Below are 12,684 nucleotides of genomic sequence, written 5' to 3'. Positions count from 1 at the left end.
AAAATACACCTTTAAATCAGAGCCCATTCAACCCACATCATTTAAGGGAATTATTTGTCAACAAAGCTTTCTGTTACTTTTATCATCACAACTGCCAGTTTTAAGAAAATTTTAGATAAATAAATTATCCATACACTACATATCAACAGCTATTAGATATCAAAGTCCCAAAGTACACTATTTTAGAACTTTCATATCCACAGTATCTATCATGAAGTCGGCAGTCGGCAAAGCTATTTCACTAATATGTGCATGTATTGAATGTGCTTTCATTATTTATTAATGTTGTGTCTATATTCATTGTAGTAAAGCAGATTCTCTCATTCTGACAAATCCGATGGTTATTACCGAGGACGAGCAGCGTCTGTTTGGCAGCATCTCGGACCTCCTCCTTGTCTGTCCGACAAAGATACACTAACTGGTCGATACTTTCTTTAGCCTGCAATGACAACATATGGAATGTAGTGTTCATGGGAGAAATCCATGCTGTATTACACAGTACAAACAAGCTGCACACACAAGATCTTATGACTTGTTGTTTACCACTTTTATACCATAAACTGGATCAACATTATCCCAAAATCGAGATTGGAACAGGTTAGGATAAAAGTCTCTATATGTTTCTACCTTCAGACAAGCTAAGGCCTTGCATCCACACACTCTGGTGTCCACTTTCTCATCCTCCAGCAGCTCCAGACAGCTGACCAAAGCCTGAGGGGGAGAACATTCACAGTGTCATGTCTTTGATTTGTCCAGTTTGAGGCTGCTGCAGTACACTTTCTACACTGTTACATTTAAGGTGTTTGTGTGATTAACACCTTATGATTAGAGCCCAATCAATACTATTTTTCATCTTAAGGAAAACAGTATGGCTGTATATGCAGGACGGCAGACCAACCAAATAATGCTGAAAATGAGAATTACGATAATGTTACACTATCAACATATCCTGCTTGCATGTGGGCCTTCCACAATGGTGTCAGTGACATATTCAAATACAGAATCATCAATATGACACAAGGGAGATCAATCATTTAAAGAGAGGTCATAAGGTTTAAAGTTATAAGATTGACATAGATAAACAAAGACTTAACATCTCAGTATACAGAAGAAGTATTCAGTCATTCAAATTACAGTTGAGATCTAAAATATACATAGTAAGTGTTTTGCCACTAACGTGCAGTGTTCACTCACCTGTTCTCTCTGTCTTGGCTGGGCAGCCAGGCTTCTCAGTACAGAGCTGGCCGATGCTGACACTTTGCCTCGTGGGTCTTTCAGTAACTTTGCCACAGCATGAAGTCCTTCTCTTCTCAGGCTACACTCTGCAGGACGCCGCAAAGTGTGAACGATCACGTCCAGGTCAGACGATGCCAGCCTCTGCACCAACCACACTAGTGAAGGAAGGTTATCAATGATTACTGCAATTCAATCAGAAGTTATGTTTTCTGCACTTATTTACCTTTCTTTGTTTGTGTTTGTTTGTGTGTGTGTGTGTGTGTGTGTGTGTTTGTGTCAGATACCCTCTTCTGCCAGTTCAGTAATGTGTGTTTCCATGTCACTGAAGCCGTTAGCCTCTACGTAACTCCAGAGCTGGAACAACGTCACCATCACTTCATCTCTGCTGCTGCCTCGCCGTGGTAACCTCTGATCCAGCACTCGCTCAATCAGACACAGGAACACTAGACAAACACACACGTGTGAACATGCCACCTATTCTGACTTGTGCTTTGAGCGTGCATGCAAATACACACAAAGTTGTTGTACCTTTGTCAGCCATGCTGCTGACCATCTCTGGCAGTATGCTGGAGAAGGCTGTAGACAACGTATCCAGGAAGTCCTCAGCAGAGACGCTGTACTTGCTGCCCTGCCCCACACACTGTTGCCATAGTGACACAGCACTCAGGCACAGGCCTAACTGAGGTATCACTGTGAAGGAGAGAAAGTTAGACGGAGTATAAAGGGAGGAAAAGTTAAAGGAAACGTATTAGTGCTTTTTCACAGGAACATATGCAGCCTGAGACTAATACTTGTAGGGGAGAACGGGGTAAGTCGAGCTAGTGGGTAAGATGAGCAACCCCCTGTATCTACGATAGGTTACCATAAAAGTACGTAATCATGTGACCACGAAATTCAGGAGGTGTAGTCGCAAATACACATTACATCTTTGACTGAAGCACATAGAGAGTGGTGAGCAAACCAGAGCAAAATAACAGATTCTTGCAAAGGGAATTCATCATGTTACTAAAGTTATCACTCTTGTATCTGAATTAAAATAGAGATGTTTTTGACATTATTTCATGTTAATTTAAAGTTTATTACCTTGTTTTGTAGCTTAAACTTTACATAACTATTAAACTGAGCTTCTGTCTGAAACACTTTTGTAAAAATAGTGGTTGTGGGGTCAAATGAGCCAGTGAGGTGGGGGTAAATTAAGATGATTGTTCACTACACACATACACACACAAGCACTCGTGCGCACACACAAACATAGATATGCATACATACATGTGCACAAACTCTTTGTGTCACTGTTACACGTTGTTGTTGGATCACTGATACAAGTTTTAAAATGTTAATGTAATGAAAACCTTATTAAGTCACACAAATAGCTGAATGTAAACACAAGTACATGTACACAACAGTAAACATATATATGGTTTTACTTTAAATATACATTTTTGCCTTTGTTAAATTGATAACATGGTATTTTTTGTCATTCATATCAGTTTTTAATGGTGGCACCATTTACCCATAAAGGGCTCAATATCCCATCAATATGATTGTATATATATATATATACAATATATTGTGACAATATGAATTTAACCCCAACCTTGTAACTTGTGCCAAAGAACCAACTTTTCTGAATGGGTCATTGTTCTGAAACCATAATATTAACGGTACACAACAACCTGAGGTATATGTAGTAACTATTGTTGGACACAAATACAGCAATATTTATAGAGAAAAACATTTCAAGACGGTTTCTCATGGAAGGCACTTAAAGGGATTGTTCACCCAGAAATGAAAATTCCCTCATTATCTACTCACCCCTATGCTATTGGTGTAAATGACCTAGTTTCAAATTGAATATGAATGTCAGGTTTTCGCGACACTTGCACAATGCCACCGGAGCAGAATGGAGGCTTTTCTGTTTTGTAATTACATCTGAAGAAGGACTCACTATTGACTTCAATAGTATTGGATTCTCACCTAACCAAGTTTTCCCCTGAGACTCCAGAAGTGTTTTGTGGACTTAAACACTTTACCCACCCCTCCGTCAGCATAGTGGTGAGAAGATAATGAGTACATTTTTAGATGGACTATCCTTTTAATGTGCTGCACTTCACTTGAAAGGTGACTGAAACAACTCTGTAGGTAAGGGAGTAAAAACTATTCAACCTCGGGCATGATGATGGCAGGCCTTCATTTTTACAATATTTCGCACAATAAATGTCTTGCTTCGATTTAAAGACTGAGCAGAACTCATGAGGAGGACAACTACTGTTAAATAACTTAACATAGCGCTCACTTGAAGTACAACATTTAAAGCAATTACATGTCTTGTATACCTCCTTACTATGCCAAATCAGTTAATGAGCATTATATCAATATGGTGGTGGGAGGAGTTTTCAGAAGCCATTTAAAAACCCTACAGGCTTCAGTAAAAGTATACTGAAAGCATCAGGCACAGAAGCTTTTTTTTATGTTTCCAACATGTCTTACAAATAATTATTTATACAAACCCCTTCCGTGGATGTAATCCCATTTTAACCAGATTAAGCAAGAAATGTATTAGCATGACCATGTATAATTGTTAAATCCAATGTATTTGACATGTAAATTGCCATTTTTTGTGACCAAATTTAGATATTGCATTGAGAAGGGTCATATTATGTCAAATATATCCATTCACAAAGCCAGACTAGTTTAAGGATTGGATTATTCCATTATGAAAGTCCAGATGAACATTAATTAAATAACAACTATAGATGACAATGCAGGCTTGGTTGAGCATGTTATGAATGCTTATTTTTTTCATCTTAAAGCTCTGTGCAGTGATATGAAGTTTAATCCGTCTGAGGGCTGCAGTCCTTGATCCTACAGCTGCTGCAGTTGTGGTAAAAAGGGCCAACACTATAGACAACAGTGTAGTCAGCGGTCTGTTATATGTATTACTAGCTTATATTCTACCAGGTTCACTTCATCAAATAGCAAGCAGCAAGTACTGTAATCGAGGTAATGAGTCACTGCGCTTTTGTCATCAAGCAGCTTATTGAAGAAGATTAATTAAATTGAATGCGTAGTTGGTTCGTCCTTGAATGTCACAGGGCAACAACACTTCATCAAACCACATGGAGGAATCCGAGGTAAACAGGTACTGATGTTTCCATTTGTCACGCACCGTCTATGGTGCTGTGATTGTACTTGTGCACGTAAAAGTGATGGCACACACACACACACACAAACAGACACAGAAGAGCCAGTGTACAGATACTAGTTAGTACTTACCTTCATCAGGCTGTCTGAGGCGTCTCGGGTTGTCCTTGGTGATACGACGGATGTTTTCAAGCACTCGAGCCTCTCGCAGCAGTCGGTCTAAGGCGTACATTTCTCCACAGCGCAGAGGCCCAAACATACCCAGACGCTACACACATAGTGCCATGTATCAATTTACATATGACAGGTACAGTCATGTATAACCATCTGTCAAACAACAGTAAACTTATAATTTGTTTCCTTCCTAAATCTATTTCTACAAGATTTGTAAAAAGCATATGCTTATTGAAGCATTATTTTTTTGTGATGGCAGGTTAAACTATCACAAATACTACTTGTTTTTAACAAGACATATATACATTTATAATTTAGATTTTCATTTAAGATTTTCTTGACTCTCTTACCAGCAACTGTGCATTACAGTTCTTCAAGTGGACCACCAGGGAGCAGTCTAGTGTAGTGCAGCCTGTAGTGAGGGGTAGGGTGGGGGAGGAGGGGCTGTCCCAGCCTCTGTCCTGCAGAGACCTACACACACACACACACACACACACACACACACACACACACACACACACACACACACACACACACACACACACACACACACACACACACACACACACACACACACACGCTGTTACTGTTTAATTCACACACATCAGTTCAGCTTGCTTCAGGTGATCATTCCTTGGTGAAAAACGAAGCTCTAAGCAAAACAGGTTAACAGACAGCAGCAGGGTGGCCAGGTGTGTGTGACAAAACCAGCCCCATGGACAATCACAACTAGCCCCAAAATAACCCAACACTATCACAATCAGCCCAATACACTTGCTGACACACTGCTAGATGAAGATGATATCTTACAAACATGTTGATTTTTTCACCAAAGAATTTTACACATGCTACTATGACATTGACATTTAATATCTCAATTAGCATAAGATGAAATGTTACCAATTTTGATTCATACATTGGAGTTCTCCTTATGATGAACTGCAGTAACTCCCTCAGCCTTTCCTTAAGTGCCATCGTCAGGTTAAATTTCTTTCTTGATTTATGAACAAACCTGTGACGTTCCCTACTGTGGCTTATGTTCTCTTTCCAATAAGCAAATGTCACAATATTTTTGCATACACACCCTGCACTGCTGTGCATGAGTACAGTTAGAGCAGAACATCTAGAATGGCTGAGAGTCTTAGTTTTCATTGCTAGTGTTGAATGTTTGAAACTAAATTACCTCACTAAAAGGTGAATAAATGATGGCAAATTGTTTGTGATATTGAAGTCATATTTCAAGGTGGTTATGATATTGTGTGAAAAATCTGAGAGTGCGTGAGGTTTCCTTCACATCACAGCTGCACATACAACATTTGTGCTGTGCAAAGTGATGGTACCCTAAAGCTCCACTAGATGGCTGCAAGATCCTGCAGTGACTGAGATTCTTCAACAAATAAAGTTGTACAATGACAGGGTTGTTTATTAGGTTATTTATTTGACACAAAAGGAGGTCTTACGCTAAACCCATGTATGTAATATGTGTTCATGTCAGAATTTGTGCTCATGAGAAGGTTGATTTTTGTGTTTGAGTAACATTCATCATTCATTGAGCAAACCTGACCTGACATTTCTGTTCCTCTTGTCACACCTTTCCTCGTCATCTTCCTCCCAGTCAGACATGTTGAGGAAATCAAAGCTGCCCAGAGCTGTTTCCACTGTGAGGCTAACCACACTGGGTGAACGGCTGTGCCTTCCACCCTAAAAACACAGACACACACACATGTCAATATTTAGATTTTGTATCAGTTGTCAGCTATGTCTTAAGATGTACACAGAACACAGCACACCCAGGGTGCATGTAAAAAATAGATGTATGCATGGTGTATATTTGTATTTATGGGTGTTTGTGTGTGTATTTATGACATTTTGTGACATCACTTAAGGGATATGGACTCTAAATATCCTGCTCTTTATGTAGCAAAAACAACATATTTAAAACATGTGTATAATACATAAGCCAAAAACAGTTTACTGTAGTGTACCTGTATTCTTTCCTCGATGACTATAACATTGCATGTACTTTGTTTGAGTGTAGTTAAAGTTACTCTAACTCTGTAAGTATCTCTTGTTTGGCACACATGTTCTGTCTTCACCTTCAGTGTCACCTGCAGCAGCTTCAGCTCTTGCTCCAGTAGTTGTAACTCAGGGAACTGTCCCCTGTAATCATCCAGAGAGGAAACTACAACTGCCAGGGCATCCTCCAGCCCGCAGTCCACTGGACCATCACCCTCCCTGGACAGACAATCTGCATCTTCACATGGCATCTCCTCCTCTACCGACACCCGCCGGGCTAAATATGTCGCATCCCTGCTCTCTGGGACTATGTTGCACTCAAGGTGTGGGAGTGTGTTCATTTGTGATGGAGGCCTAGAGTTCATTCCTTCAGTCCTAGGGGAGAATGATGTGAGGACAGAGCTGGATGTATCCTGTGGCAACCTGATTGGATGTTGATCTGTGACATCATTCACTGCTGTGATTTCTTTGACGACATCAAGCCTCCTCGGTGACATGTCAGTGTCTGTGGCAGCAGATCTAGGTAACTCAGAAGTTCTGCTGGGCAGCTCCGTTTCAATGTCACTGATGGAGATCCCAGAGGCCAAAGAAATCTCCTCCCCTGATTCCCCAGCTAACACAATACCATCAGCGCTGCTTTCACTAATGTGGCTCAGAGAGCGCGAGTAACTGCGTGAGGCGAGGCTATTGGTCACCAACCCATCCTCTGTTGCAGTGGGAGACTGTTTCCCTGCATCCTCTTCTTCACTGTCAGGTTTTGTCATCACAGTGGCTGTCCCCTTGTCCTCTTCTCTGTGAATGAGTTCATAAATCAGTTTAATTATTGATAGAACACACAAAATACCAAGCATTTTAACTCATCCCTGTGTATTTTTAACGATATTTAAGTATGAGAATGTAGAATGGAATTAAAAGGAAATCTCCAAAGTGAATATTACCTGTTGATCTCTGTTTGGTGATGGGTGGTGTTGGCAACCTCACTGACGGAGCATACCATATAGGTGGATTTTGGAGCTTGGGAGGAAGAGTCTCTGAGGCTGAATGAGATGTCAGGCTGAGGAGAGGATCTTTCTGTTGCAGTTGGCTGAATCTCTGGTGTCACCACCACTGCCTAGAGAGCGATAGAGATATGAACCCATGGAGTCACCAGGAGAAACAATGCAAAATTGCAGTAAAGAAACACAACTTGGTTCTACAGTGAAAAGATTATAATGGTAGATGGTCTTTTTAAATAGCGCTTATCTAGTCTTGATGACCACTCAACCTTACAGTACAGTTTTTGCCATTCATCAATTCACACAAACCTTCATACAGTGCATGTATATACAGCATGTTTTGGGTTGAGTATCTTGCCCTAGGAGACTTCGACCTGCTGAGCCACCGCTGTGGCTTTCAGCGGGTCAAAGATAGTAAAGGAGATCAGTAGTCTCACCTCTTCCCCACTTATTTCTTAGTCCAGTCCTTAGAGCTGAAAGATTTGTTTGTATGACACCAACTCTCTGAACCACTCTAAGAAAGATGGCTAACCTGGGTTCTTCCTGTCTCGAGTTTGCTCTCCATACCAACACCAAACTGCAAACTTTTGGAGACAAAGCCTTCTGTGTCGCTGCCCTCTCCCACTGGCACTCTCTCCCAGCAGAAATACCCAACGCTGAATCCCTCAACATCTTCAGAAAATCTTCAAGCACCACCTCTGTTTATTTCTAACTTACTTTGTCCTATTACTTTTTTCTTTTCTCTCCTGTTTTGTATTCACAGACAGATGTCAAGCGTTCTTGGGCTGTAAAGTAAAGTAACGTGATGTCAAATGGGGCCCTGGGGCACCCCCTCCAACACCCTGAGACAAAAAAGCCTGTATAAAAATGTTAAACATAATTATTCTCTGTGCCCCGGATACACCTACTTTTATTTACAGCCAATAGGAACTGATCTACGTTTTCTAAATCTAATGTGATTGGTCGACCCTCTACATTGTCTCAGGTACATCCGTCGTCACTAAGTTACCTCTGCCACGACTTGACCGGCTTCAGGGGAACTTCGACAAATCCAGTAATTTCTTGACAAAAGCCACCCAACAAGAAAAAAATATGATAAAGGACCCAACCAGATTTACAGATTCAGCAGCAGGTGAAGAGTGATATATGTTGTGTTGTTTAAGTTGAGTCTGCCTTCAGTTTGTTTAAGTCAAGTTCGCCAAAAAAAGAAGTTGCTACCCCCAAATACATGTTATCACCAGCTGCCACTGCATACAGATCACTGTATGTTTCAGAGCTACATAGAATCCCGATTAGTGTGCAGTGTTTGTTGTGTGTTACCTCATGATGTGTCGCGTTGCGTGGACCTCCTGCAGATAGCTGAGGACTAGAGGAGTCATCAGAGGATTCCGAAGAATTCGACCACGCTGTTCCATTCTCTAACTCTTCATGACGACGCAGCATGTTCTAAAATAGAGGAGTGCTGTTTAAAAGGCTGGACAGATGAAGAAACTGTAGTAAGTGGACAAACACAAACAGGATTGATTATATAGGTGAACACATTCAGATGCAAAATTCATCGCAATAGTGTCATCGGGTTGGCCAACAAAATGTTGGAGGATATAAGTGACTGAAGGATTTATATGCTGTGCCTACTTATTATCCAGCAACTGCTTTTCCTTCTGCTTAATACTTTTATGCCGTTTCTACGCCTGTCAGGTTACTGAACATGGTCAGTGGGCTTCAAACAAAGAGCTCAACAGATAGTCTAACAGCACTTGACTGCTGCAATTCGATGAGAATATGATATAGTAACTTTTGAAACTGTGACATTCAGGTTCACGTTGAGCAGCGTATATAGGTTTGAAAGGAGGTGGGCTGTGAACTCCTCTCTCAAGCTTATACCTTCAAGAGAGACACAAAGACATAGAATCCTTGGGCTGAGCTCAGCGATGGAGATGTTTTTGCTGTCATGTCATCCATCTTTATACAGTCATTGGTCTGAACCACTTTGGTTTGGCCACAATTAATAATTTTCCTGTTGGTAAAAAAAATCTAGCAGCCTCTCAAGGTTAATAATATCATACTCACCAGAGTAACTGTTGAGATCTGAGAACATGGCAGCATCATCAGAAACAAACCAGTAGTTACTCCAGTTTATCTAAACCACTACTTGGAGTTTAAAAAGAAACTGAGAACAGCATGATGCCAGTAATGACTCATTGATAAACGCAGTCTTAGTCTGTCTGAGGGGCTCCAATTGCTCTATTGGCCAGAAAGAAGTCACATGTGTGCAGACCTTCAGTTTGATCAAACACTACAGCAGCAGAGTTCCTATTCCTACTCTCAAACTGGAGCTGGGCTGACAGTCACTGAAATCACCTGCTTAGCTGTTTGGAAACCATGAATACTGTACATACCTCATGGCTCCATGAGGCTCAAACAAATGGAGACTACTGTTCTAGATTTCTAATGTACTACACTATCATTACTATAACTAGTCAATAAGCCAATGGGATCTACATTTCTACAATCTACTGGGTTCTACCCCACGAAGACTTACTGCAGTGGGCTGTCTTGTTGGTGACTTGTCACTACAGGAACAGCTCTGGCTAAGTGTGTCTCTGAAGATGTCCAACAGTGGCCAATGCTGCCGCCTGGTCAGACTCCGAGGCAGAGACTGGATGTCAGGGTAGCAGCAGGTGGAATTAAGTGCAATAGAGCTGGTTAGGGACCAGAGATTATTGCCTAAACTCACCCTACAGTGACTAAACTGTCCTGCTGTTCATGAGTGTACAGCCAGTTCCAGAAGTGTGGTTATACATTCTTTGATATGGACTAAAATGCTTACTTCTTCAATGTATTTTTACAACAGTCACCTGAAATCTATAACTCAGCTTACTTGGCACAGCCTGATAATTTATCAGTTGTCTATACCTCTCTTGTTACAGGGAAGAAGAAATAGGAATATGGGAGAACTCACATAAAAGGCTTGTTCACGTAAGGACGGCGTGTCAGGGGGACTCTGGTTGAAGATTGTTGAGAATCTCTTACTGACGGTCGGGGCCTTGTTGACAGAGCTCGCCATTGACCCCTGATCATCTTTATCAAAAGGACTGACAGAAGGGGGGTGCGAACAATAAATACACACAAACACTCAGTGCACTGTTCAATACTCTGACAGCTCAGTTGGAAGAACTTACTTCCAGGTGACTTCGAGGCTTAGCTTAACAGTTCCAAGGTCATTAATATCCACAGCAACAGTCTGGGGCAGTGCAGCAAACAGATCCTTAGTCTCACAGGAAACACTTCCTACAACCACGTGATTGGCTAAGCTCTTCAGCTCTGTCACCTAGGAGACCACAGAAATATAGTTTGATCAGGCTACTATCGTCTTCGGCCAGTGTATAGTTTTTTATTTCAGTGGAAGCAGTAACATTATCGTCCCACTGAAAATGTTTCTTTAACCTAATTCACCCCATTTAATAATTTATTCTCAGTTGAGTAAACAGAATGCAAAAGAGAGAGCCAGCTAGCGACAACAGAATCGTGCCACAAAGATATTTACTATCGCAAGAAACACAAGGACAACATGAAGAATGCATGGGCAATTCCAATTCATAAGGTGTATTCCAGATCACAATGCTTTCATTGACCTATCAGAACTAAGTCTAAAGGAAAATAAAACCAGTAAAAGATAGGCAGAAAACATCCAAAGGGACTGACCTTCACAGAGAGGAAGTCATTGACGAGTGGCAGAAGCACCATCTCTTCACTGTCCCACACCTGCTTGGAATTGATCTCTATTCTGCCTCGGAGCTTCCACCGCTGCCGACCGTACCTCATAAAGATCTGAGACACACACACACCACACCACACACACACACCACACCACACCACACCACACCACAACACACACACACACACACACACACACACACACACACACACACACACACACACACACACACACACACACACACACACACACACACACACACACACACACACACACACACACACACACACACTATTGAAAACTGGACACAAATCAACTAAACTAATGTCAGTCAAACAAAATGGAGACATCAAGATCAATCTTTTTATCAAATTCAGATAGCGAACAAAGGCATTACTAAAAGTTTAAAAGATTACATGGTCATCAAGGAACCGTTCAACCTTTCGCCCTTCCATCACTGTGCAAGAACATTACATGTGAAACACAGACTGATGGGCACACAAACAATAAAAATATAAAGAGAGCGAGAGAGAGAGCCAGACACTCACTTCGTACTGGTCACCAGCACATAATCTGGCAAATCCAGCCAGACCTGAAAGACAACCAGAGACAGATACTGTATGTACATGTTTCTCATAGACTCAAAAATATTATTATTATGTGATATAAAAAAACAAAATCAAAACAATTATTTACTGTGATATTAGCTAATACAATCCAAACATTACTAGACAGGTATACTGGGGTACTGGTATTGATATGTGCCAAATATAGGAAAATACTGGAGGATTTAATGTGCATATCTAATTTTAAGGGACTACTAATAATGTACTTATAATGTTACTATGCATGAGATTTGCACCAAATTCAGTACAGTGCATTATGACCATATAAACGGAGATATTGGGGAAAATTGGGTGAGCGACTCGCTCCCCCCTTATAACTGAACTGAATTATTTTGTAGTCTTCCTTCTCGACTACCCCTTGAACAAATTTCACATAGGTCAATATTGATTTCTGGTTAATAAAAAACAAATATAAAATCAATTGAATCCCATTTCTAACATCATGGTGCTTGAAAGCCTAAACATAGTATCTTGCTGCATAAATACAATGAATTAACAGTATTTAGGAGTGGCCAAGTTAAAACAAATTCTCTCAAGGTGTTCCCGAGATGACACAGCTCGGCTGGCTGTCACCGGCGCGGAGGCATACAAAAAGGGAGGATGAAAGGAAGGAGGAAACAGTAAACACATGTGGGAGAGCTTGCCGTGAATGCTACATTCTTACCTTTCATCTTAATGTGGAACTCCCCCAGCTGGTTCTCCAACTCACTCTCCAACACACACATGTTCTAAAGACAGGATTAGGACAAAATTAAATTAATTGGAAATAACATGC

The 12,684-nt window shown here is 40.9% G+C and overlaps 1 protein-coding gene across 2 annotated transcripts in view; it reads right to left on the bottom strand.

Moving 5' to 3' along the window:
• ripor1 (RHO family interacting cell polarization regulator 1) overlaps positions 1 to 12,684 on the bottom strand; it is a 51,695-nt gene that overhangs the window by 417 nt on the left and 38,594 nt on the right. For both annotated transcript variants that reach the window (XM_061077049.1, XM_061077048.1), the window contains exons 8-23: positions 12,574 to 12,637; positions 11,832 to 11,875; positions 11,271 to 11,396; positions 10,748 to 10,896; positions 10,528 to 10,660; positions 8,886 to 9,011; positions 7,509 to 7,681; positions 6,651 to 7,362; positions 6,119 to 6,255; positions 4,905 to 5,025; positions 4,513 to 4,648; positions 1,765 to 1,926; positions 1,521 to 1,679; positions 1,195 to 1,391; positions 628 to 711; positions 349 to 439 (exon numbers count right to left, since the gene is read on the bottom strand). In XM_061077049.1, coding sequence (XP_060933032.1) covers positions 349 to 439; positions 628 to 711; positions 1,195 to 1,391; positions 1,521 to 1,679; positions 1,765 to 1,926; positions 4,513 to 4,648; positions 4,905 to 5,025; positions 6,119 to 6,255; positions 6,651 to 7,362; positions 7,509 to 7,681; positions 8,886 to 9,011; positions 10,528 to 10,660; positions 10,748 to 10,896; positions 11,271 to 11,396; positions 11,832 to 11,875; positions 12,574 to 12,637 — 2,614 coding nt within the window. The remainder of the gene's footprint in view (positions 1 to 348; positions 440 to 627; positions 712 to 1,194; positions 1,392 to 1,520; positions 1,680 to 1,764; positions 1,927 to 4,512; positions 4,649 to 4,904; positions 5,026 to 6,118; positions 6,256 to 6,650; positions 7,363 to 7,508; positions 7,682 to 8,885; positions 9,012 to 10,527; positions 10,661 to 10,747; positions 10,897 to 11,270; positions 11,397 to 11,831; positions 11,876 to 12,573; positions 12,638 to 12,684) is intronic.

This window comes from Limanda limanda, chromosome 8, assembly GCF_963576545.1.
Source record: "Limanda limanda chromosome 8, fLimLim1.1, whole genome shotgun sequence".
NCBI classification, from domain to species: domain Eukaryota; kingdom Metazoa; phylum Chordata; class Actinopteri; order Pleuronectiformes; family Pleuronectidae; genus Limanda; species Limanda limanda.
This window is presented reverse-complemented; position numbering and strand designations above follow the sequence as displayed.